The 25000-nt window shown below is 44.2% G+C and overlaps 1 protein-coding gene across 2 annotated transcripts in view; it reads left to right on the plus strand.

The window, feature by feature from the left end:
• LOC141009275 (spectrin beta chain, non-erythrocytic 1) overlaps positions 1-25000 on the plus strand; it is a 105081-nt gene that overhangs the window by 56911 nt on the left and 23170 nt on the right. For both annotated transcript variants that reach the window (XM_073481792.1, XM_073481790.1), the window contains 21 exons: positions 4369-4520; positions 9370-9543; positions 13184-13275; positions 13644-13724; positions 14983-15098; positions 15203-15315; positions 15408-15595; positions 16926-17043; positions 17508-17666; positions 17942-18037; positions 18352-18558; positions 18772-18925; positions 19024-19175; positions 20078-20296; positions 21094-21174; positions 21286-21492; positions 21591-21802; positions 23045-23182; positions 23785-23905; positions 24373-24588; positions 24713-25000. The exon at positions 24713-25000 is cut by the window's right edge and continues 132 nt beyond it. In XM_073481792.1, the coding sequence (XP_073337893.1) occupies positions 4369-4520; positions 9370-9543; positions 13184-13275; positions 13644-13724; positions 14983-15098; positions 15203-15315; positions 15408-15595; positions 16926-17043; positions 17508-17666; positions 17942-18037; positions 18352-18558; positions 18772-18925; positions 19024-19175; positions 20078-20296; positions 21094-21174; positions 21286-21492; positions 21591-21802; positions 23045-23182; positions 23785-23905; positions 24373-24588; positions 24713-25000 (3284 nt within the window). The remainder of the gene's footprint in view (positions 1-4368; positions 4521-9369; positions 9544-13183; positions 13276-13643; positions 13725-14982; positions 15099-15202; positions 15316-15407; positions 15596-16925; positions 17044-17507; positions 17667-17941; positions 18038-18351; positions 18559-18771; positions 18926-19023; positions 19176-20077; positions 20297-21093; positions 21175-21285; positions 21493-21590; positions 21803-23044; positions 23183-23784; positions 23906-24372; positions 24589-24712) is intronic.

Below are 25000 nucleotides of genomic sequence, written 5' to 3' on the forward strand. Positions count from 1 at the left end.
GCTGTGTTTAAGCCCCGCCTCCTGTTTGTTGATGGTCGGGTGGCGTCTCCAGCGTTGACCCTGACCCCCCCGACCCCCCGACGCTGACCTTTAACTAATGTGTTAATGAAAGGAGCTGATTGGTGGAGCTGGTCTGTTGGGACCCGGTGGGGGAGGAGCGCCGCCTGAAGGCACAGCTGAGGGCACAGACTGATGACATCATCACCTCCTTTACCTTCACTGCTCTGCTCTTTCAAACTTTCTCCTCTTTTATTCGTCCAGTTTCTTTTATTCTCTCATTTTCTTTCTTGATAATCTCTTCTTTCCTCCCTTGTTTCCTCTCATTTCCTTTCCTTTCCTTTCCTTTCCTTTCCTTTCCTTTCCTCTCCCTTGTTTCCTTTCCCATGATGCATTACAATTGTTGTCTGTCTGTGTGTGTGTGTGTGTGTGTGTGTGTGTGTGTGTGTGTGTGTGTGTGTGTGTGTGTGTGTGTGTGTGCGCTACATTCACACAGTGATACGAGGACTGATGCACCTCACATGATGCTCAGGCTGTACATTCCTCCTCCATTGTTCCTGTGTGTGTGTGTGTGTCTGTGTGTGTGTGTGTGTGTGTGTGTGTGCTCATTAAAGTGGGCGGAGTCATTGATTTTTTTGGGGGTTCTTTTTGTTTTTTTGTCCCGATGGAGACAAACATGGCCGCACCTCTGTCTGGTCTGTGTGTGTTTCCTCGGGCTCAGGTTAAGGTCATCGTCTGCTTTAATTATGTGTGTGTGTGTGTGTGTGTGTGTGTGTGTGTGTGTTTGTGTGTGTGTGTGTGTGTGTGTGTGTGTTTGTTATTGACCCAGAGAGAGAGACCCCATCAATACACCACTGTCTCCTCTCTCTCTCTAATGACACACACACACACACACACACACACACACACACACACACACACACACACACACTGTGCTGTGTCTTGTGGATTCAGCAGTCGAGGTAATTGAAGCCGTTGACATTGAGTTCTGCTTCGCTCTGTGTGTGTGTGTGTGTGTGTGTGTCTGTGTCTGTGTCTGTGTCTGTGTGTGTGTGTGTGTGTGTGTGTGTGTGTGTGTGTGTGTGTCTGTGTGTGTACCTTAACATCAGCAGGTATAAGCACTGTGTTTAGCTCGATGCTAACAGTCACCTGAAATGACTTCTGTTGTAAATGTTATGATGATGAAGACGAGCCGATCGATCCACCGGGCTGTGACTGAGTCCGGTCCAGTCACTGGAGTTCTTCTTCTCCGCGGCGTCATCAGAACAGCCTGACTGCACTGTAATACCGAACCCTTTAGTTCAAACAGTCAGTAATGAGCTGATATCATCAACAGACTGAAGAAACAACAGTGATGAGGTCACAGACGTCTCTACTGAAGTTAGCATGCTAACCAGCTAGCCTCCTCACAGCACTGTGTAGCTCAGAGGTGACAGCCTGTAGTTTCAGCTGGAAATGTAAAAGTTGGACACAAACTGGATCAAAGTGACCAGAACAGTGTTGGTCCGTCTCCACAGTCACCTCTGGTTCAGTCCAAATAAATCCTCAGTTCACAGAGTAACGTGAAAACATTGTCCCCGCCTGCCGTGTCTTCTCGTCCTCAGAGTCATGGTCCTGGTCAGAGCTGGTCACCTCTGTACTGTGTCAGACCCAGTCTGCCCCGTTTCTTCATACTTCTTACTCCACTACGTTTATTTAATAAGTTACTAGTTACTTTACAGATTACATGCTGCATCAGAGCTGAAGTAAAACATTTTATATTTGATTAATTTTTTCTGCAATAGGAGAAAAAGAAACGCGTATAATCAGAAAAACATCCTGAATATCAGATCTGATCATTCACTTTTGATACTCAAGTACATTTAATATCAGTTACTTTAAGACTCGAGTATTATTCATACGGGTGACATTCACTTTTACTAAAGTAATATCTTAACACCATATCTTGACTTTTGGGTACTTTTTACAACACACACACACACACACACACACACACACACACACGATCCCGTGCTCGATGGGTGTAGTCGAACATTTTTTCGTGTGTGTGAGTGTAAACACATTGTCCTGCTGGGACGAGCATCTGCTTCTTTGTCAGCAGGAAGGGAAAGCCCCAACACACACACACACACACACACACACACACACACACACACACACACACACACACACACACACACACACACACACGGAGGCCAAGTAGCATGAAGTGGACACACACCCCTTCGTGCAGAAAATGCAGGAGGAAGCATGAAGATGGAGATAACACACACTAAAATCTGATGATGTGACACTTTTAGCTTTAACAAAATATTTCTGTTTATATTTTATATTATATATAAATATAAATAATATTAACTGTGTGTCAGATTTTGTTCTCAGCTGTTCTTGTTTTAATGTTTTGACCGTTTCTGTAGCGTTAGCTGTGAACTAGCCTTCAGTGTGTGTGTGTGTGTGTTTATAGACGCCGTCACGTCTGGTCCACATGTTTCCAGCAGTTTGATATCAGAAGTCATCCACTGTGTGTGTGTGTGTGTGTGTGTGTGTGTGTGTGTGTGTGTGCTGAGTGATAAAGCTGCTGAATGCCATCGAACACTGAGGCTATTGTGCTGCTCCAAACGAACACACTCTGAAGGTCAGGACTCTGTATGAGTTTGTGTTTGCATGTATAAAACAGTCAGTGGGTCTTATCAGGTCAGTGTGTGTCTGTGTGTGTGTGTGTGTGTGTGTGTGTGTGTGTGTGTGTGTGTGTGTCAGTGTGTGTCGGTGAGTCCTGTTTCCTCCAGAAGTCAAACAGAGTTTAGTCGCGTCTCATTTTTCTGCTCTGAGTTCATGCACTCTCTGACCGTGTGTGTGTGTGTGTGTGTGTGTGTGTGTGTGTGTGTGTGTGTGTGTGTGTGTGAGCATGATGTCATGATGTAAAATGATTGGTTGTTGTGTTTGTTCAGTGTAGTTTAATCACAGGAGACAGAAAACAGGAATAACATCTCATTAGCGTTGTGCAGCGTCTTGTGAATGAAGCTGCTTCTGAACGTAACGTAACATTCAAGTTTTTAATTAAAACTGTCCAGGGCCGCGGAGTAATAGATTACAATTAATGCATGAGTAAAAAAGTAGTTTCTCTCTTGAATCTGTACTCTTTACTCGAGTATATTTCATCTACTGTTTACTGTGCTACATTCGCTGTTTATAGCTTTGTTACAACTTCTCTGCTGTAAATGTGAGGAACGAGTGAAGCTACGCTGCAGAGAAGAAGAAGAAGAAGAAGAAGAAGAAGAAGAAGAAGAAGAAGAAGAAGAAGAAGAAGAAGAAGAAGAAGAAGAAGAAGAAGAAGAAGAAGAAGAAGAAGAAGAAGAAGAAGAAGAAGAAGAAGAAGAAGAAGAAGAAGAGCTTCCAGCGACCACATGTAGCCACAATCTTTACACCAACATCTAAAAAAAAAGACAAGATGCATGATGTCATCGGTCCGCTGTGACCTCTGACCTCTGTCTTCACTGCTGGTTGTATGAAATATTCACTGAAGAGAAACTGAAGCCGTCGACTGAATCTTTGACATCATGTGTGACAGAAATCAGCAGAGTGTGAACAAACACACATAGCAGCTGTGTGTGTGTGTGTGTGTGTGTGTGTGTGTGTGTGTGTGTGTGTGTGTGTGTGTGTGTGTGTGTGTGTGTGTGTCACGCCCTCTCCTCCCTCCTGGTGCCAGGTTGTGCAACTTCCTCCTTGTGACTGTGTCTCCATGGCAACTGAGCCCGAGTTCAGCCGAGGAAACGCTCTGATATACTGTACACACACACACACACACACACACACACACACACACATACACACACAGTCTGTGCAACAGTGTGTGTGATGACAGGCTCTTCATTGTGTGTGTGTGTGTGTGTGTGCAGTAACAATAACCATCAGGCCTGTGGGAAATAAACTAAGTTGTGTTGCAGACAGCAGGTGTCTGCTGTCATCTGTGTGTGTGTGTGTGTGTGTGTGTGTGTGCGTGTGTGCGTGTGCGTGTGTGTATTTGCAGCAGAGATTTATATTCAGTCTGCTTTGTCAGACACAGGAAACCTCTCCCACACACACACAAACACACACACCAGCTTTCCAGGAACAATGAGCCTACTGGATGCTGAGCACACACACACACACACACACACACACACACACACACACACACACACACACACACACCTGCAGAGATCAGCAGGACTCAAACCTTCTCAAACTGTCAGAAACAAGCGTGTAGATAACTCAAGGTGAACTTACTGAACTTCATTCAGTCCTCATGAGTCTCATCTCTCTCTCTCTCTCTCTCTCTCTCTCTCTCTCTCTCTCTCTCTCTCTCTCTCTCTCTCTCTGTCTCTCGCCCAGATGAGCGTGAGGCGGTGCAGAAGAAGACCTTCACCAAGTGGGTCAACTCACACCTGTCCAGAGTCTCCTGCAGGATCACAGACCTGTACATGGACCTGAGGGACGGACGCATGCTCATCAAGCTGCTGGAGGTCCTGTCAGGAGAGAGACTGGTGGGTCACATCACCTCTGGGCTTTTATTTTGAAAGAGGAGCAGAGGGGGGAACAGTTGGTCCGTCTGCAGCAGTCAGACTAGTTAATTATCACCATCTGAGGCAACGGCAGGTTAAAGGAACAGTGTTGAGTCTTCACATGTTGGTCACAGAAACAGTTTAAGATGCACGGAGACAAATTAAATCTGCGTCTTGTTCCAGCAGCGCTGTAATAAACACTGTGTCACTTTGACATCATTTCTCATTAACAAATAAAATTAATGAAGGAAAGAGACAAATTAAAGTGAAGATGAGTTTCTTCTCATTAAAAATCTGCTTGTTAAATCGTTTTATTGTCTTTCAGTTTCTCTAAATTGGAGAGAAACTGAATTTAATCAGAGTTATGGCACAAATAATCTGATCTGAGGCGTCGCAGCAGCAAAATTTAAGATGCACAGAGACAAACTTTTTAAGAGCGCTGCGATAAATGTGTCACCAGATTCATCAGACTGCCTAAAATCTTTTCTAACTTTATTGAAAAGACTGTCTGCCTGTCTGTCTGTCTGTCTGTCTGTCTGTCTGTCTGTCTGTCTGTCTCTCTGCCTGTCTGCTGTCTGTCTGTCTGCCTGTCTGCCTGTCTGCTGTCTGTCTGTCTGTCTGTCTGTCTGTCTGTCTGTCTCTCTGCCTGTCTGCTGTCTGTCTGTCTGTCTGTCTGTCTGTCTGCACACTAACAGCTGCTGGTCGTCTCTCCTCTCTCACTCTTATCTGCTGTTTGAACACTTTATGACTGTCAATGATTAACTCAGACCTCCTCCTCCTCTCTGCTCCTCTCTCCTCCTCTCTGCTCCTCTCTCCTCCTCCTCCTCCTCTCTGCTCCTCTCTGCTCCTCTCTGCTCCTCTCTGCTCCTCAGGTCAACATGAAACACTTCATGTGTTCACTTTCCTTCAGCTCGCCTCTGACACACAAACACCTTCAGCCAGTGTTCAGTTCATTAACTCAGAGAGCTGATGACTTCTCTTCTGTCTTCTTCTTCTTCTTCTTCTTCTTCTTCTTCTTCTCCTCCTTCTTCGTCTTCTTCCTCTTCTTCTTGTCTCCTCCTCCTCCTCCTCCTCCTCCTCCTCCTCCTCCTTCTTGTTCTTGTCCTTCTTCTTCTTCTTCTTCTTCTCCTCCTCCTCTCTGCTGTCTTTTCACAGCCTGTCAGACACACAGAGGAAACTCAGTCTGAGAGGAAACACATAAAACTGAACTCTTTCTTCTTCTGTGTTGTGTTGCTGTTATAGCCTCCTTTATTTATCCAGTTTTATTTTTACAGTGTTGTGTGTTTGAGTCCGGGCAGAGAGCCAGACAATCTGTGGTGTTATAGATGCTCCTGCAGGAGGAAGTGAAGAGAGGAAGAGGAGGAGGAAGAGAAAGGATCCTGAAATAAACCGAGCAGAGCAGCAGATGATGGTGAAGTGTTGAGCAGGACGGGTGGAGGGAATAACCGTGGGAGACGGTGTGGGGGGTGTCCGAGTTGTGAAAGGAGTCATTGAGTAACTTTCAGGGTTTACATGGAGCCAAGACGCCTCCAGAGCAGCCCAAGAATCTGAGAGCCAGACGCTGTTTCCACACAGCGTTTAAAGGACCAGTGCAGCCACTACAGCATGAGATGCTGTCATATTTGTCACTGGCACTTTAAAGGAACAGTTCATGCAAAAAAAGTAAAATCCAGTCATCTCCTCCCTCCATGCTGACAGAAAGGTGACGTTTCAACTGAAGTAGCTGGAGACTTGTTTTAAAACGTCTCCATACAGCTCGTCTTAGCTTAGCAGCTACAGTGAAGATTAAAGGGTGTGAATGACGTCCAGTGTGAAAACTGTCCATGTTGGAGCACTTTAGGCCTTTGGAAATGATCATTTCCATCCTAAAATTATTATAAAAATTGCATTTCCATTTTCATAAGATGCGATTCTTGTGTAAATGTACTTAGTTACTCTTCACTGTTGTACTTTTCATCAAACCCTACTCAATCAGGAGGAAACAGTGCATCTGTTTGGGACTATTTTTAGCGGCGGATTAATCTACATATGTTGCTATAGAGAGTAGGAATACAGGCAGCTCCAGGTTTGTGTTTGTGTTAATGCTGCTAGAATAGAAAATAATCCAGCGTGGAAGAACGGATTAAATCCTCGTTGATTTAAGGTTTCTAAAAAGAGTCACGAAGGAAGTTCAGCACCTTCACACACAAAATGACAGCGCGATGGTCTGAAAGAGTCTGAAACCAGATGAAACCTGAGGGGGACATTTTAGTTTGGTTTGAAGGAGTTAAGTGCTGATCTGAAGCTGTCTGGACCCGACCAGCGCTGAATCTCTGTGTGGTTTGTTGGATTTGTTCCACCAGCAGACAACAGTCCAAAATATCTCTGGTCCTGGTCCAGATCCTGAATCACTGAGTGACTTTAGCCGGGCGGTGTTTATGTGTCTGTGTGAGGAGAAGCAAAGACAGCAGTGTTATTGTTGGACGGAGGCCCGGTTGTAGTTGGGATGGTCAGCGTTGGACCGGAGGACATGTGGAGGATGTAACATGAAGCTGCTCTGACACCTCAGACATTTATTTTATTGTACTTATTTATTATGACTGTGTTTAAGATTTAACGTCGCCGTAAACATGTCGGTGTCGTCCAGAGGCTAATGCTCAACCTCCGGACCGCTGCTAGATGTAAAGATATTAAAGAAAATAGATTTATCTGATGAATGGATGTAAAGAAATGAAGACAAACTGCTTCGTCAGGTGAGGACGGAGGACAGGAAGCAGTCGGTTTAGTTTGATGATCACCAGCTGGTCACATGTTTCCCCTCGTACAGTCTGATCAGTGTTCAGGTAGATACTGAGCAGACGGACGAGTATTTTATTGTCTTGATATCCGTGTTAATTACATCAGTGCTCTTCCTCGCTGTCTCCTCCTCAACAACATCCTGTGGCTTTAATCCTCCATGTTTCACACTGATGAAATACAGGAGCTCGTTAAAGAACAGATGGACCTTTATTTTAAATTAGCTCTCATAATATTGGAGCCTTGTAGTGTTTAATCATCTGATAGCAGCAGTATGTCCCCAAGGAAACTGAATAAGAGAATTTAATCCAAGCAGAAAGGGTAGCAGTGGTCAGGTTCCTGTATATTTTCATTATTTTTTACTATTTTCTAAAGTTACCTTTAAAATTTTACATTAAAAACCATTAAATCAAAATGCAGTGACGTGTGACTCGCTACACAAACACATTATCTACTTGTCTTCGTCTCTCATCACGTTTCAGATGTCTGTTAGTCGTTACAGAGACGTTTCCTCTCTGAACTTCATCATCTCAATAATTGTTTTAGGCTCAAAGAAGCAAAATTATCCAATATTTCATAAAAATGTAAGATGAAAGAAAAGTCCAGGAACTGAGACCAGCTGTTGTGTATCAGGACTCGTGACGACCACTGAGATTATATCTGGTGACGCTGTCTGTAAATAAAGTAGTTTAAAGTGTCTCCAACTGTAACATGCTGCTGAACACTGATGCATCAGTAATATTAATAAAGTTTGATAGTCTGTTCGGCACAATGAGTACTTTTACTTTTGATACTCTAATTACGTTATGCTGATGATACTGTACTTTTACTTAATTAGGAATTTAAATGCAGAAGTTTTACATTTTACTAAGTTCTGATCTTTTTTCTCAGATTTCTAAGAAAAAACAGTCAAAACTCAAAATATTTTTTTTACAGTGGCCCTAACTCTCCTCCGTACTCCCTGTTGTTTACAGCTGTTGTTTACAGCTGTTGTTTAGTGGTTGTTTGTTGTGTAGCTGCAGAGCTTTCTGTCAGCAGGACAGTAAAGTCGGTCATCACGTGTTAAATCACCCTGAGAATCCTCCTCAGTAATAAAATCTTCATTCACGGTGTTTCCTTCAGTCTGCTGGAAACCCTCCCTGACACTCGGAGGTGACGCCAACACTTCCTGTCCGTTATCACACCAACATCACACACACTTTTCTCTCAGACGTTTATCTCACAGCCAGAATATCTCTTTTCTCTCTTCTCATTTTTTAAATAATGTTTTATAAATCTCTCCCAGATGATTTCTTAGACTAGAAAAGTCTCTTTATTGAATCTATTTATTGCAGATGTTAAATGGCTGGTTAACAGCAACAACTGTAATATAAGATCTACAGCAGGGCGGCCGACCATAAGGTTTGATTTGGACCAACAACGTGTCAACAAATTGCAAAATTGTCAAATGTTTACAGTAATATCCAAATATCTTGATACTTATTAGGTTAGATACCAATATACCAATTCTTCAAACTTGAATAATCAAATTTCAGCTAATCTACATAAAAATTCTGAAAATAAGGTTTAAGAATACGTAACGTGAAATCAAAATACAGAATAAGTAAATAACCCCTCCCGTCTTCTTTGGTGAACCTTTGGGATAAAGTTAAAAACTTTTATTTAAAAACTGTTTTTACTCAACATTATTAGCTGATTAGTTATCAGAGAAAAAACAGCTCCTGAAGCTCAAGATAAGTTTGGTTATGAGAAAAAAGGTCATTGTTTTAGTTCAGTAATTGTTTTTCTGAGGTAATGAAAACATTTCTCATGTTTTTTGGATGTTTGTACTGAGAAGATCCTTTGATTAATGATATAGTAATAATAAATAAAACATAAGAAAACACTTTGACTCGGTAAAGAACACTATCATAACACAAAGTGTGGGTTTGAAGGCGTTCAGCTGTGTCCGCAGCTGTTTTCTTCTTCTTCTCCGTGTTCGTCTGGCAGCAGGAAGCAGTTCACGGTTCCTGGTTTTTGGAGCTTGTAAATAAACTGAGATGTGTTTTTGTTTCAGCCCAAACCCACCAAGGGTCGGATGCGGATCCACTGCCTGGAGAACGTGGACAAGGCCCTGCAGTTCCTGAAGGAGCAGAGGGTCCACCTGGAGAACATGGGCTCCCACGACATCGTGGACGGAAACCACCGCCTCACCCTGGGGCTCATCTGGACCATCATCCTCCGCTTCCAGGTAAGAGGCGCAATTTGTCATCCCAAGATGAGTGATTTTGGAAGACTTCTCTGGTGATGTCGGTCGTTTGGTCTTTTACAAATTTGCAGTTTTGCATCCCAAATTAGTTGGAACAGATGGAGTTGCTCTATTAAATAAAGGACTGTGATATTTTGCATCCCCAGATGTAGTGAAACGAATAAACTGGCAGATTTTGTAATCTGGAGCTCAGATGGCACATAAATGATATGATATGAAGTTGCATCTCAAAAGTTAAATTAATCTATTGTTATCCCAATATTAGCGTAATCACGGGTTGCCTCTTTTGTGGCACCATATTCCCTCAGAGTCAAAGAGTTATTTAGCTATTTTGTATCCCTGAATAAATATAATACTCATCGTTTCTTCTATTAAATATATACTTCTTATGTTTGTGCCTCCTCTTGACGTTTACCCTTCACCTATAGGTCATAGGTTGCTGTTACTATTTTGCATCCCAGTCACATTAAATGTCTAAATGAACCATTCATATAAAATAACAGAAAGTCCCCTTAAATGAGGGACAAAAGTTTTATTTTTGTGTGTCACACCTGAGCCATTTGCTTATCGTGAATTCATCGCTGTTTTATTTTGCATCCCCAAATATGTTTAATAGATTTTGTTGCCTATGCTCAAATTGTGGGACCAAACTTAGGCGCCATCTGGATCATCACACACTAAATTCCAAAATAAGTAATATGAGTTCAGTTTGGATGAGCCAATCAAGTGTGACCTCACCTGGACCATTTGGATTCCATCTCGAGATCCCAAAATAAATCAATTACATATTGACTATTATGGTACATTCATGTGAGAGGAGTAGATCCCTCATACTCTTGATTGAAAGGGATGCAAAATAGTGCCAATATAATGATACCTTTCAGAATAAGACAAAACAAGAATAAAACTTCTAAAATGAGTATTTAGTGACTCAGGTGTTCCTAATAAACTGGTGAGGTGTTAATCATAAAACCTAAAATGAATCATCATTAATATTTCTAATTAAAGATAAAGTTGAAGCCAGAGTCTGTGTGATTATGAATCCCTTATAATCCTAAAAAATGTGACATCGCTACATCTTTAATCATTTACTGAAAGATTAGATTAGTTGTCAGTTAAATAACTTAATATTTAACTGTTATTTTTGGACGTCTGAATTCATTTTTGAAGTGATTTGACTCCTCACATCCCTCAACGATCAGTCCTGAGCTTATTTATCTGCCTCAAACGCATCGACCTCAGTGAATAAATGACTGACATGACACTCGGACAAACAGCTGTGACTGTACCGTACGTCCACGGGGTTGTCGTGTCACTCGGCTGGTGGTGATGTCATCGTTAGGGACAGCGAACAGTTGGGAAAATGGGTGAAAAGGATTTAGCTTTTATAAGCTGCGAGGATTAAAAAAGTCTTTTTAGTGGTTTTAAATCCTGCAGCAGAGGAATGAGGGTGAAACTGACAGAAGGAGTGTGTGTGTGTGTGTGTGTGTGTGTGTGTGTGTGTGTGTGTGTGTGTGTCTGTGTGTGTCTTATATGCTCTGGCGGTGTTGATGTTGCTGATTTGTGGCTCAGATGTGGCTCACGCTTCTGTCAGACTGAAACTGATGGATGTCCATCAATGAAGGTGAGGTGTGTGTGTGTGTGTGTGTGTGTGTGTGTGTGTGTGTGTGTGTGTGTGTGTGTGTGTGTGTGTGTGTGTGTGTGTGTGTGTGTGTGTGTGTTTGGACTGTTTTTGGAAAATGAGGACATTTCCTGAAGGTGAGGACATGTTGAGAAAGAAAGTGTGAATATGTTTAGATGGTGAGGACACGTTTAAGAAAGATGTCTTTGGAAAGGGAGGACATGTTTGAATCAGGAGTTGGTTTCACGGTTCTGGTAAGAAGTCGTGCAGTTCGGGTCGTGCAGGTGTGCGTTTGTCGATGTTAGGAATGACGGTGACTTTGAGGACGTTCTGATTGGTCCTCTCTCTTCCTCAGCGGGCTGTTTGAAGGCTTGCATTTCAGTTTAAAGACTGAGATTAGACCGAGGGTGAAGGTCAGACGGACGTCACTCTGGGAGGATTACACGTACTTTAATGTCAAATATAAACCGAACAGTCAAAACTCGTGTCAGAGCTGCAGCCACAGGAGGGATCTGAATGCGATGAATCTGTTGCTCCTCATGTTTGACCATCACTTTAACCTAGAAATGAACTCAGTGACTCATTTTGTTTCCTGTATTAATGTGCTGTATTTTGTGCAGCTCTGGCTGTTTTTCTTGCGGTCTCGATACGACAGTTAATGAACGATGGTTTCCTCGTTAAACACCCTGACCTCTTCCACCACCTGCTGCTCTTCTCTGGGTCATTCATCCTTCTTAGCTGTTCGTCACTAACAAAGTGTCTCTGGGTTAGTCAGAGCAGACAAGCTGCCCCTCTGCTCTCCATAGTCCAGAGACTCTGCAGTTGTGATGGCTGAAGAGGTCAGTGTGTTTACTGGGGAAACTACCGCTCAAAACCTGCTTTATATACATTTATATAATACATTTGCTTTATGTTCAGTAGTGAGGGAATAATTGTTGGTTGATAACTTAAAGGTCCAGTGCTTTTTTAAGAGAGACCCCCCTTACTTTTCCTCTGATTTGTTGATGTAACCACATCTACTTTCATATGCTGGTCCAGTTACTTCATGCTTCTGGTACTTCAGCAGGTTGTTTCAATGAGGGAAGAAGAGACAAACTGATAGGCCTGTCTCCGTTGTTTGCTGGCTGAATGTCCTGTTGAATCACCACAAATGAGACAAGAATTAGCTATTTTTTGTGCTATTTCCTAACTTTATATCCAGTGGTTATCTGGTGTTAATGGGCTGTAACGTTTATTCTCGCGGTTGGTTTGTAGAACGAACAGCCAGCGGTGGAGCTGATGCAGCGGATTGTGGGTTGTAATTTCCCCGGTAAACATACCAACCTCTTCAGTTGATGCAGCTGTAGAGTCTCTGGGCTGCAGGGTGCCCTGCAACCGTTTGTCCACTATGCTTAGCCCAGAGATGCTCTGCTAACGAAGAGTGGCTCGAAGGATGAGTGAAACAAAGAGGAGCAGCAGTAGACCAGGCAGCAGGCCGAAGTTGGTGTGTTTACCGGGGAGACTACAACTCATAAATCGCTGTTATCTCAAACCAAAAGAAAGCCGACACACAACCAACAAGGGCAACCAATCAGAGGCAGAGTAGGGTGAACTGCACAACAAAAGCAGTGGGATCCATAAAAACGCAGGATTTAGGGGGATCCATCGGCAGAAATGAAACATAAACTTCAAATAATTATGTTTTTATTCATGTAAATTCAGTCTTATAGATATACAGTATATATACTGTGTATAGAGTAAGCCTTTTATATCCGCCATGTTGCACTGCCACGCTTCTACAGTAGCCCAGAACGGACACACCTGACTTTTAATAATGTAAACAGAAAGTTGAAAGTGCTGCATGAATCAGCTGTTCCGTCTGCCAACTTTAATGTCTCATAAAGACGACTACAAACAGAGTCAAACTCTTCAGTTACGCACTGTGCAGTCATTTACATCAGTGTTTACTGTGTGTGTGTGTGTGTGTGTGTGTGTGTGTGTGTGTGTGTGTGTGTGTCTCAGATCCAGGACATCAGTGTGGAGACGGAGGACAACAAGGAGAAGAAGTCGGCTAAAGATGCTCTGCTGCTCTGGTGTCAGATGAAGACGGCAGGGTGAGGATCTAAAGACCATCACATCCTCACTGGGACTGTTGTTTTTTATCACTTCAGACTACGTTTCCCAGCAGCCCTGTCACCTGACTTCTCCCTGATTTGGATCGACGATTAGTATTTATTTGTGTTCCTGTCAGGCCCTTTATGTTTCCAGCATTACCCAGAACATGTGAAAGCTCCAGTTGTGTTTGATGTGAGATAAAGACGCAGCTGCTCGCTGATGATCCCCTCAGATTAATTATACAAACATCAGTAAACGACCGTGATGAGACGTGAACGGGACAAACGGTCCACCATTAAATACTCTTCTCAGGAGCTTTAGTCCAACACGAGAACCTGACGAGCTGTGATTTCCTCTTCCCGTCCAGATATCCCAACGTCAACATCCACAACTTCACCACCAGCTGGAGAGACGGGATGGCCTTCAACGCTCTCATCCACAAACACAGGTGGGAACTTTCACTTCACTGTCATTAAACAGGCAGGAGATCTGAGCTGGTGTCCAGATGTTTCCACTGAACGTCTTCAGATTAAAAAGCTGCAGATCGTTCTCAGATTTTCTCGCCCGCAGACAAACGATGATGCCATGTGGACCATTTGAAAGTTGCTGTAATCAATTAAATAATTCTATACAAAGAAGTTTTAAAGAGAATCGACCTCTTTATCCACGATCATCACATCGTCTCTTCTGTTTGTCCTGCAGCTGCTCGGTCTTTTCTTTAATAGCTGCAGATCCTCAGCTGACTGTCAGCAGACCGTTTCCTTCAGACCACATTTAGACCTGAAACATTTCTTTATGCAGAACATGAAGGGAACTATGTTTAAACTGAAGGAGGACGATGTTCAGAGGAGTCACGCAGCAGAGACACAAAAATCTGTTTATTCTCTGAAGTTTGTGTCAGTTCCTTTGTGTTCGGTCATTATTGATCTTTCCAGGTTCGACTGTAACTTCCAGCTGACTGCAATCATTGTTGCTTCTTCACAGTTTGAACTGTTTAACATCGATGACACGCATTAATCACACATTAGTCATTCATACCACTTTTCAAGGCTTTTAATCTGACATTATAAGCGAGCATGAAACATGAAACTGAGATGTTTCAGTCCTTTCACATTGAAGTTATCTGGAATTTTAATTTCAGTCCGAGCCATATCTGCTGCTCTGGGCTCTTTGTGAGTTGTGCAGCCTGAGGACGTCGAGGAATCTGTAATTGTGGAGGACGTCTGTGATCTTAACTGCCGTGACTTTTGGGTCGACTGTTTTCTGTTAGAAATACGATGGTGACTCGTTATATCTTTAACAGCAGTCGGCTATGTCGGCGTTTGAAGACGATAAAACAACTTTATTTATTTATTAAAGTGGCTGCTCAGGAACAGACCATCCACCTCTGTGATACTGACGTTACTCAGAGCCTCGACATCATATCTGAGGAAAGTGTCAGTAATTTTGAGTAAAACACAGACTTCACTTCATGTGAATGAACCACAGGTCGTTTTTAAATGACACGATGTTCTCTGGTTTTACAGGTCCAGTTACATCTCAGCAGTCTTGAGAAGAATGAATAAAATATAAAAACATCCGAGTCATTAAAACATTATTTATAGTCGTCCTCTGTGGCAGAACTCTCTGTTTCTATTTCTGTTGTTATTTTATTTGAATCATTTTTTAAATAGTTCTGTTTCTGTCATGTCTCCGCCCGTCCTCAGACCGGACCTGATCGACTTTGATAAGCTGAAGAAATCAAACGCTCACTACAACCTGCAGAATGCCTTCAACCTGGCCGAGCAGCACCTGGGCCTCACCAAGCTGCTGGACCCCGAGGGTGAGGACACATGCACACACACACATGCACACACACACACGCACACACATGCACACCTTCATTTTCAGAGTATGCCTTCTGACCTTTGTTTCGTGTGTGCGCAGACATCAGCGTGGACCATCCTGATGAGAAGTCCATCATCACCTACGTGGTCACCTACTACCACTACTTCTCCAAGATGAAGGCTCTGAAGGTGGAGGGGAAGAGGATCGGCAAGGTGACCGCGTCCTCCCGACACCTCAGCAGACACTTAAAGGAGCAGGCCGGTGTTTTTTTATATCAACATGTGTCCTCTGGTGTGTCCTCCAGGTTCTGGACAACGCCATCGAGACGGAGAAGATGATCGAGAAGTACGAGTCTCTGGCGTCGGACCTGCTGGAGTGGATCGAACAGACCATCATCATCCTCAACAACAGGAAGTTCGCCAACTCTCTGGTGGGAGTCCAGCAGCAGCTGCAGGCCTTCAACACATACCGGACCGTGGAGAAACCACCAAAGTCAGTCCAAACACACACACACACACACACACACACACACACACACCTAAACTAGAAGTTAGCGCTGGTTCCCTCGACTAAAGATCTGTGGGATTTTTCGCCAGAAGTAAAAAGCTAACGTTATAAACAAATGACATCACCGTCTCAGCTGCTCCGCCTCGATGTGATGTCGCAGAAATGGGGCAACAAATCACACAAAATCTAATTTCTGACATGATGTTATTTAACCACAGAACTTATTTCAGGGTTTTAATCAAAAAACATTCAAAAAACCATCAACGTCGATATGAGGGAAGCTAAAATGCTAACTTTTTTCTTGTTTTTTGGACTTTATTCTGTCGACCAGCTGTCTGATCGATGGCTCATGTCGGATTGTGTTTCTCCAAAAGTTAATTCTGTTTCATCTTTCTGCCGCGGGGCCTTGATGATCTTTTACGCGTCACGTTTTTGAACACGATATCTCAGAAATGCCTCGATTTCTTCAAATTTGGCTCAAAAGTTCACTTGGAATTTCTTGGAAATTATTAAAATTTGTTGTCTCTGACATTTTTTGCCGTTACTCAACAATTCATACGATAATTATTATAAGATTTTACACAAATGTCTGATAAGATAAATTAATCAAGTGTTGAGATTTTACCTGACTTGGTCTCACTGACGCTGCACGACCGACTGATCCTGGTTGTTTCTCCGCTTTGTCTCTGTGGTCGGAGAGGTGGGGAGTTAACAGTGATTCATTTAGAGAGTATTGTTTACCCACCTTCTCTCAGAGTGAGTCGTTCAGCTGGATTTCAATCTGAAATAAAAACACACAGAAGCAAAGAGAAAATAACAAACACACACCTACCACAGCTGAACTCCCTCTCTGTCTTCACCTCTCACTGGAAACCAGATATTTCACAGTTTGTTACTCATCCACCACAGAGTTCCTCCCACACGGGCCCAAGGACCAAAACAAAACCAGCTGAGCTCGAGTGCAGATGATTTTTTCCTGGAATGAGTTGCAGCAGATTGTAATCTGTAATTACTGTATGATGAGGCTCAGACCTGGAGCTGAAACCTCCCGTCACCACCGCGCTCAAACAATGAAACTTAAACAGAAAATGAGATGTGACCAGGGGGTGGACACAAAAGCATGAACACACAGTGTGTTATTATAATGAACTTTGTGCGTCTTTTCTTGCAGGAGTTTTGTTTTGTTTTTTGAGAACACAGTTTGTGTCGTTGTTTTAGACTTCATTATATATCATATATCATATATCCACTCCGGTGTCATTCATCCAGACACTATGACCTCAACGATAACCTGCCGGTATGTGTTTGTGTGCAGGTTCACAGAGAAAGGAAACCTGGAGGTTCTCCTGTTCACCATCCAGAGTAAGATGAGAGCCAACAACCAGAAAGTTTACACTCCCCGAGAGGGAAAACTCATCTCTGACATCAACAAGGTGAGAACACCTGCTGTGATGTCATCATTCACTGTAACCAGTCCTCATGTGTTTGTGATCCACTCAGATATAATTTATTGTTTAAATCCACCATGTAAGTAGAGACTGTACTTAAATTTGACATTATTAATGTCTCGTCTTGATGGAGAGTTAAAATTGATTTACAAGACGAGACCCGTCCGTCCACGAGCCTGAGTTTTATCTGTTAAAGGTGCAATATGTGAGAATTTGTTGGTTTAAAACATTCAAAAACTTAAATTATCAACGGTACAGTCTGTTAGCATGCTAACCAGTAAGTCTGGACCGCTAGCTGCATGGCTAACTGAGTTGTCTGAGCTTTCAAGCTAAAGGCAGCTACAGTTAGCAGGAGTTAGCAGCTTCTCAATAAATCATCAATATCAATAAAGATACAGAAATAACACCAGTCTGTCACAAACTAAACGTGTTGTGTGCGTTTGTTTCAGGCGTGGGAGCGTCTGGAGAAGGCGGAGCACGAGCGTGAGCTGGCTCTGAGGACGGAGCTGATTCGTCAGGAGAAACTGGAGCAGCTCGCCCGACGCTTCGACCGCAAAGCCGCCATGAGGGAGACGTGGCTGAGCGAGAACCAGAGGCTGGTCTCCCAGGTAACAGCACACACACACACAGAGACACACACACACACACACACACACAGACACACACACACACACACACAGTCAGTTCTGTTCATGTAGAGAGTTTTTTGTGTTTCATCAAAGTTTATTAAAATAATATTAATTTGTCCAAATGTTCTCCTTCACTCATTTCCTTTCCTCTTTCCTCTTCTTGTCTCCTTTCATCTCTCCATCCCTTGCTTCCTTTCCTCTCCTTATTTCCTTCCTCCCTCCTCACCTTGTTTCCTTCCTCCCTCCTCCTCCAGGATAACTTTGGATTTGACCTGCAGGCCGTTGAAGCTGCCACAAAGAAACATGAAGCCATAGAAACTGACATCTCAGCGTACGAGGAGCGAGTTCAGGTCGGTCCATCACCTCCATCGATTGATTAAACAGTTCAAACATTTATTGAACCTGTCGAAGCCTCAACCGCACGGAAACAATCCTCGATCAGATACATTAAAACCCTGATCAGAAGGATCTGAACCCTGATCAGAAGGATCTGAACCCTGATCAGAAGGATCTGAACCCTGATAAAACCTTAACAGGATGGTTTAAAACGCTGCACTAAATGGAACTCGTCCAAACATCCAAATCAGTTTGTTCTGACATGTCTTCTTCTTTTGTTGTCCGTTCATCCCTCCGCTCGTCCTCCTCCTCCATCTCACTGCTGCAGGCGGTGGTTGCCGTGGCGAAGGAGCTGGAGGCGGAGAGTTACCATGACATCAAACGCATCACGGCCAGGAAGGACAACGTGATCCGGCTGTGGGAGTACCTGCTGGAGCTGCTGAAGGCCCGCAGGCACCGGCTGGAGATGAACCTGGGCCTGCAGAGAGTCTTCCAGGAGATGCTCTACATCATGGACTGGATGGACGAGATGAAGGTACGGAGGGGCGACCAATCACAGAGGACTGACTGTGATGATTCTGGAGTTACAGCAGAAACCAGAAGTTTGATCTTTTCCGTCTGTTTTGTGCTGAGAATGGATCCAGCGACGGCAGCGTGGAAGCTGGATTCACATCTGTAAAATACTGTACTACTGCTCTGACCTCTGACCTCTGACCTCTGACCTCTGACTCGCTCTCTGTCCCTACAGATGCTGCTGCTCTCTCAGGATTATGGGAAACACCTGCTGGGTGTGGAGGACCTGCTGCAGAAACACGCTCTGGTGGAGGCCGACATCAGCATCCAGGCCGACCGCGTCCGAAACGTCAACCTCAACGCTCAGAAGTTCGCCGACGACATGGAGGGTGAGACAGACGGACAGATTCAGAAGACATGAATGATTCCTCCTCTCCTGGTTGTCGTGCTCAGTCCTCCTCCTCTTCCTCCTCTTCCTCCTCCTCAGGTTATAAACCCTGCGACCCTCAGATCATCCGCGATCGCGTCGCTCACATGGACTTCTGCTACCAGGAGCTGAGCCAGCTGGCGGCTGAGCGGCGAGATCGCCTCGAGGAGTCCCGGCGCCTCTGGAAGTTCTTCTGGGAAATGGCAGAAGAGGTTTTTATTAATATTACTTTTATTATAATTATTTAACCCATTAAAACCTGCCGGCAGACCTGAGGACTGTGTGGAAACACCTCCTGAAACCTGATGGGACAGGAACCTGAAATAGAAACCATGTGAGAGCTTTACACTTTGGCTTTAATTGGAAAATATTTCTTCGTTAGCAAATCACAATGTGTTTCTTCAGTCACGTGTCGTGTAAGTGAACACATCATCCAGATAAGCTCACGTCTCATCAGACTCTGAAGGGAGAAACATCCCGTCTTAAAGTTTATCTCACAGATAAATCAAAAATGTCTCGTTGGACATCGACACAGCCGGTCAGAGTTTGGTATCAAACTTCAGACCTGTAACATTTTGAGGACTTTGAAACCGAAGTGGAGGCGAGAAGGTTAGAAAAGTGTTTCAGAGACTTTGCCTCCTGAATTCTTTAGAGAATTAAAATAACAAAAGACAAAAGCATTTTGATATTAAATAACTTTTGCAGAATACAGAATAATTTGCCCCTCACAGTCTGTCAGCTCTAGGTGGTGCTTAAAGTCGGCTCGACCGCTGTGATCGACAGTAAATGATCAGACTTTAGTAAATTCACGACTCGTTTACTTTAAAACTTTCAGTCAGAAGCTGAAATTCTTCTTTTCAGGACGTCGGAGATTTGTAGTGTTTGGTCTTCCTCTCACAGACGATGAAACACAAACAACAAACTTTGCGCTGTATTGACCCAGAAACAGGTTCTGAAAACTAAAAGAGCAGAGAAGTGTGAAAGTTTGTCATAAATCAGGAGAATATTGATATAATAGTTGTTGAACCACAACACGACTTCACCAGAATTGAAAATGATATTACTCTCTGGAGATGTAACCTGTGAGTGCTGAACGCGTCCCTCTGGTCTGTAGGAGGGCTGGATCAGGGAGAAGGAGCAGATCCTCTCCTCCGAGGATTATGGGAAGGATCTGACGGGAGCGCTGCGACTGCTGAGTCAGCACAAAGCCTTTGAAGACGAGATGAGCGGGCGAGCCGCCCACCTGCAGCAGACCATCAAACAGGGCGAGGAGCTGGTGGCCAACAACCACTTCGGAGCCGACAAGATTAAAGAACGTATCCAGGACATCCAGGTACCGTTCAGCTGAGACCACTGAGAACACGGTTCTGTTCTGGAGGTCATGGACGGGTTTGGATGTCTAGAAATGTTTTATTTTCTAAGTTTTAGGCCTAAAATAACTCTTTCAGGGTGTTTTCAGCTCACAGCTGCAGGATTATTTGTTGTCGTACAGCCTCTTATAAAGACTGAAGCTGCTGTTATAACATCGTGTCTTTGGTGTTTTTTGCAAACTTAACATGTTTCACGTTTGTTATTGAATGTGTGAATCATTTTTTGGGGAAATCTGATGTGGAAAGACTCTAAAAGGATTTTTTACCACAGATTACATCAAATTTTCTTTTTAAATTCAGTTGGCTGTAACGTGTCGTACATATCCTGTTTAACTTTCTGGATGTGTTTAAAGAACATGTTGTGTTTATGTGTATGATATACTTTGTCCACAGGTCTGAGGATTTGTTGTTTCTTTAGACACTTTTTAAAAATGTGTCGAGAAGTTTGTAGCAGTTTAACAACCACAACGCTCCCAGTCTCAGCAGAGATCACATTTGGACGATGCTTAGCTCCGTTTACTGACGCGATTGGTCGATACTCAATAATCCTGCAGATTCATGTGCAGATATTTGTGATTTTTGGGATAATAACCCTCCTTTTATCTCTGAAAGACCTGAATGCACCCTGAAACAGTGAGAACATCTCAGCTGAGGTTGTTAGAAACTGAGGAGAAAGAGTCTCATGTGCTGTTGCATCATTACCTAACACCTTCCCTCCTTCCTTCCTTCCTTCCTTGCTTCCTTTCCTTCCCTGCTGTAGGAGCAGTGGGCGGCTCTGGAGCGTCTCTCTGCGGTCCGTAAAGCCCGTCTGCAGGAGGCCTGCAACCAGCACCAGTTCCAGGTGAAACCTTCACTTTCCATGTTTCTGTTTGTGTTTCATAGCAGCTAAAGACATGAAACAAAACAAAGATAAGTGTTGGATCGTATTAAACTCTTCTCCGTCTCGCTGCAGGCCGACGCCGACGACATCGACACGTGGATGCTGGACGTGCTGCGGATCGTCTCCAGCGTGGACGTCGGCCACGACGAGTTCTCCACTCAGGCTCTGGTGAAGAAGCACAAGGACGTGGCCGAGGAGATCAGCAGCTACCGGCCCGTCATCGAGGCTCTGCACGAACAGTCCCGCACGCTGCCGCCCGAGAAGGCCAACTCTGAGGAGGTGAAGCCGCGACGCACCGCAGACAACATGGATCTCCAGGAGCTTTAAACACAGCGTCAGTCGTCCCTCTAACGTCCTCTGGTCTCGTGTGTCTGCAGGTTCAGAGCCGGCTGGCGGGCATCGAGGAGCGCTACAAGGAGGTGGTGGAGCTGACGCGGCTCAGGAAGCAGGCGCTGCAGGACGCTCTGTCGCTCTACAAGATGTTCAGCGAAGCCAACGCCTGCGAGGTTTGGATCGACGAGAAGGAGCAGTGGCTCAACAGCACCGAGATCCCCGAGAAACTGGAGGACCTGGAGGTGGTCCAGCACCGGTGAGGAGCAGAGAAGAGTTTATGATGCATGTCTTCATCTTTAACCATCATCTTTCTTTCTAACACCTTTCAGAACAAAATACATCGGAGTCAGATGGAAACATGACAGAGTAACGACATGACAAACATTAAAAACTGTCTGGATGGTGGACCGAACCTCAGTCACCTCTGGTTCGGTCCAGATAAACCCTCAGTCCACAGAGGACCATGTTGCTGCCTCTCTTTGTGTTTTTGGAGCTGCCTTCAGATTCTGGCCGTATTTTACTAACGACATCTTAAACTGATCGTTTCAGCTCAGCAACAAAAATCAATCCAAACAATAGTGATGGATTATGAAACAGATTATTGATCGGAAACATGAAACAGCAGCTGTGTGAGACTTTAGACCCGGATTGTTCTGGTTGTTGTTGTTTGGACTCTGCAGCCGTCAGACTGTGAGAACCTCGGCAGTAAACTGTTAATTACACCAGACTGCAGGTCCCACACTGTTTAAGAGGCTCAGTGTGTGTGTGTGTGTGTGTGTGTGTGTGTGTGTGTGTGTGTGTGTGTGTGTGCGTGTGTGTGCGTGCGTGTGCGTGTGCGCGTGTGTGTGTGTGCGTGCGTGTGCGCGCGCGCGTGTGTGTGTGTGTGTTGGACTGTGGTTACACGCTTCGTTCACAGGAGTCTCTCTGGTTTTCAGCCACTTGTTCAACCACAAACATCACATGGATCCTGTCCCAGCAGTGTGTGTGCGTGTGTGTGTGTGCGTGCGTGTGTGTGCGTGCGTGCGTGTGTGTGTGCGTGTGTGTGTGTGTGTGTGTGTGTGTGTGTGACTGAAGAGCAGCAGTAAACATCAGCTCGTCTCTTCATGATTAAACAAACAGAAACGTGTTGACTTTATTGAAGAAACTCGCTCGTAAACATTAACGTTGCTAATTAATTAATTTAAAAATGATTTGTCTCCATTAACATGTGATCAATATGATCAATATGATCAATACGACCTTTAACTCATGACTCTCAGGTTGAGAACCAACGATTTAAATGAAGAGAACCAAGAGTCTGCAGCTTTACTCCTGTTTACCATCAGCTGCACGATGTGTACATAAATTAAATTAAATCTGTTTACACTGAAGTTATGTTAATTAAACATGGCCGACCGGTGCAACCTGCTGCCGTCAGTCATTAGAGGCTCCACAGACGTTCAGAATTAAAACATCACGTCCTGATGCGTCTCCGTCTCTTCTTCTTCTTCTCCGTCAGGTTCGAGAGTCTGGAGCCGGAGATGAACAGCCAGGCGTCGCGGGTCGCCGTGGTGAACCAGGTCGCCAGGCAGCTGATCCACAGCGGACATCCCAGCGAGAAGGAGATCAAATCCCAGCAGGACAAACTCAACACCAGGTAATCCAACCGGGACGAAACCAGCTCTTAAACCAGGACTATTGGGTCCAGTTTAAACCGTTTAGCTGAGATTATTCTGGTTAATAAACTGGAATTAGCAGCATATTAAGATGAAGAGGAGAAATAAAACAGGACGGAAAGTAAAATGAATTTGAATTAACTGGTTATTTATTTCACCAGTTGTGAATGTAACAGGAGTTAAAGAGACGCTTTAGATGAGATTAAAGATAATCAGATAATTAATGGGGATTATACAGAAATTAAAACTGGGATTAAAAATGGAATGAATGGGAATCATTAACTGGAGATTAATCACAAAAAACTGGGATTAAAGTGAGATTAACTGACATTAAACAGACAAATAAACTGAGATTATCAGGTAATTAAAGTGGAACAAACACGTAAATAAACTGGATTCATCAGGTGTGTAAACATTTATCACCCAGGTTGTTAAAGTGAGATTGAGGCAAATAATTAAGATTAAAAAAGGAAATAAACTGATTATCGAGTATCTGAACTGTTAAATAATCAGATGAAACAGATATCTCAACTCACTTTATTACCTGGTACACATATTTGTTTCTGTCCGTCTGTCCGTCCAGGTGGAGTCAGTTCAGAGACCTGGTGGACCAGAAGAAAGACAGCCTGAACTCGGCTCTGGGCGTCCAGAACTACCACCTGGAGTGTAACGAAACCAAGTCCTGGATCAAAGAGAAGACCAAGGTACCGAGAGATGGAAATGAAATAATAAACTTTAACATGTGGAGCAGGTGAAACTGCAAAACCCCTGAAAACAGACTGCAGCAGTTTTTGTTCCAATTGGACTTTTTCTCTGAGTCAGAACTCTGTGAAACCTGAACTCACAGACATGAAACACATATTTTTAGATTCAGTGTGATTTACACTTTCCCAAAATATGATTTCCTCCAATGTCAATCATGGATAAACTCCCACAGACCCACTTAGAAATCTGAGAAACAAAGCGCTCTTTATAACTGCAGAACTTCACTGAAGTTCTAATGTTTCTAAGGTTTCTTCAGTATCAACACCCTCCAGTGATGGTTCTCGATGCATCCATGGGTTCACTGTAAAAAGGAGCTGCTAACCGTTAATTCGGCATAGATTATTCAAGAATTATGGGAAATGTGCTGGTCTCCCTCACCCCTCCCTCGCTCTCCGTCCTCCTCCAGGTGATTGAGTCGACCCAGGAGCTGGGGAACGACCTGGCGGGCGTCATGGCTCTGCAGAGGAAGCTGACGGGGATGGAGCGCGACCTGGCCGCCATCGAAGACAAGCTGGGCGACCTGGGCAAAGAGGCGGACCGCCTGGCCTCAGAACACACGGAGCAGTCCGACGCCATCAAGGGACGTCTGGCTGAGATCACCGGCGTCTGGGACGAGATGAAGGTAGGTCATCGTCTGTCACTTAAGACTTCCTCCAGTTCATGTTGATGGATTAACAGTCTGATTATCAGACATATTTTATTGAAACAAACTCTCTGAATATCTGACCTCTGTTCTCTGCTCTCAGGACACCATGAAGAACCGGGAGGAGTCTCTGGGCGAGGCCAGCAAGCTGCAGCAGTTCCTGCGCGAGCTGGACGACTTCCAGTCGTGGCTGTCGCGGACGCAGACGGCCATCGCCTCCGAGGACATGCCCAACACGCTGACCGAGGCCGAGAAGCTGCTGGCCCAGCACGAGGGCATCAAGAACGAGATCCGCAACTACGAGGAGGACTACCAGAAGATGCGGGACATGGGCGAGATGGTGACGCAGGGCCAGACGGACGCGCAGTACATGTTCCTGCGACAGCGGCTG

The sequence above is a fragment of the Pagrus major genome, chromosome 15 (genome assembly GCF_040436345.1).
Source record: "Pagrus major chromosome 15, Pma_NU_1.0".
Lineage (NCBI taxonomy): Eukaryota > Metazoa > Chordata > Actinopteri > Spariformes > Sparidae > Pagrus > Pagrus major.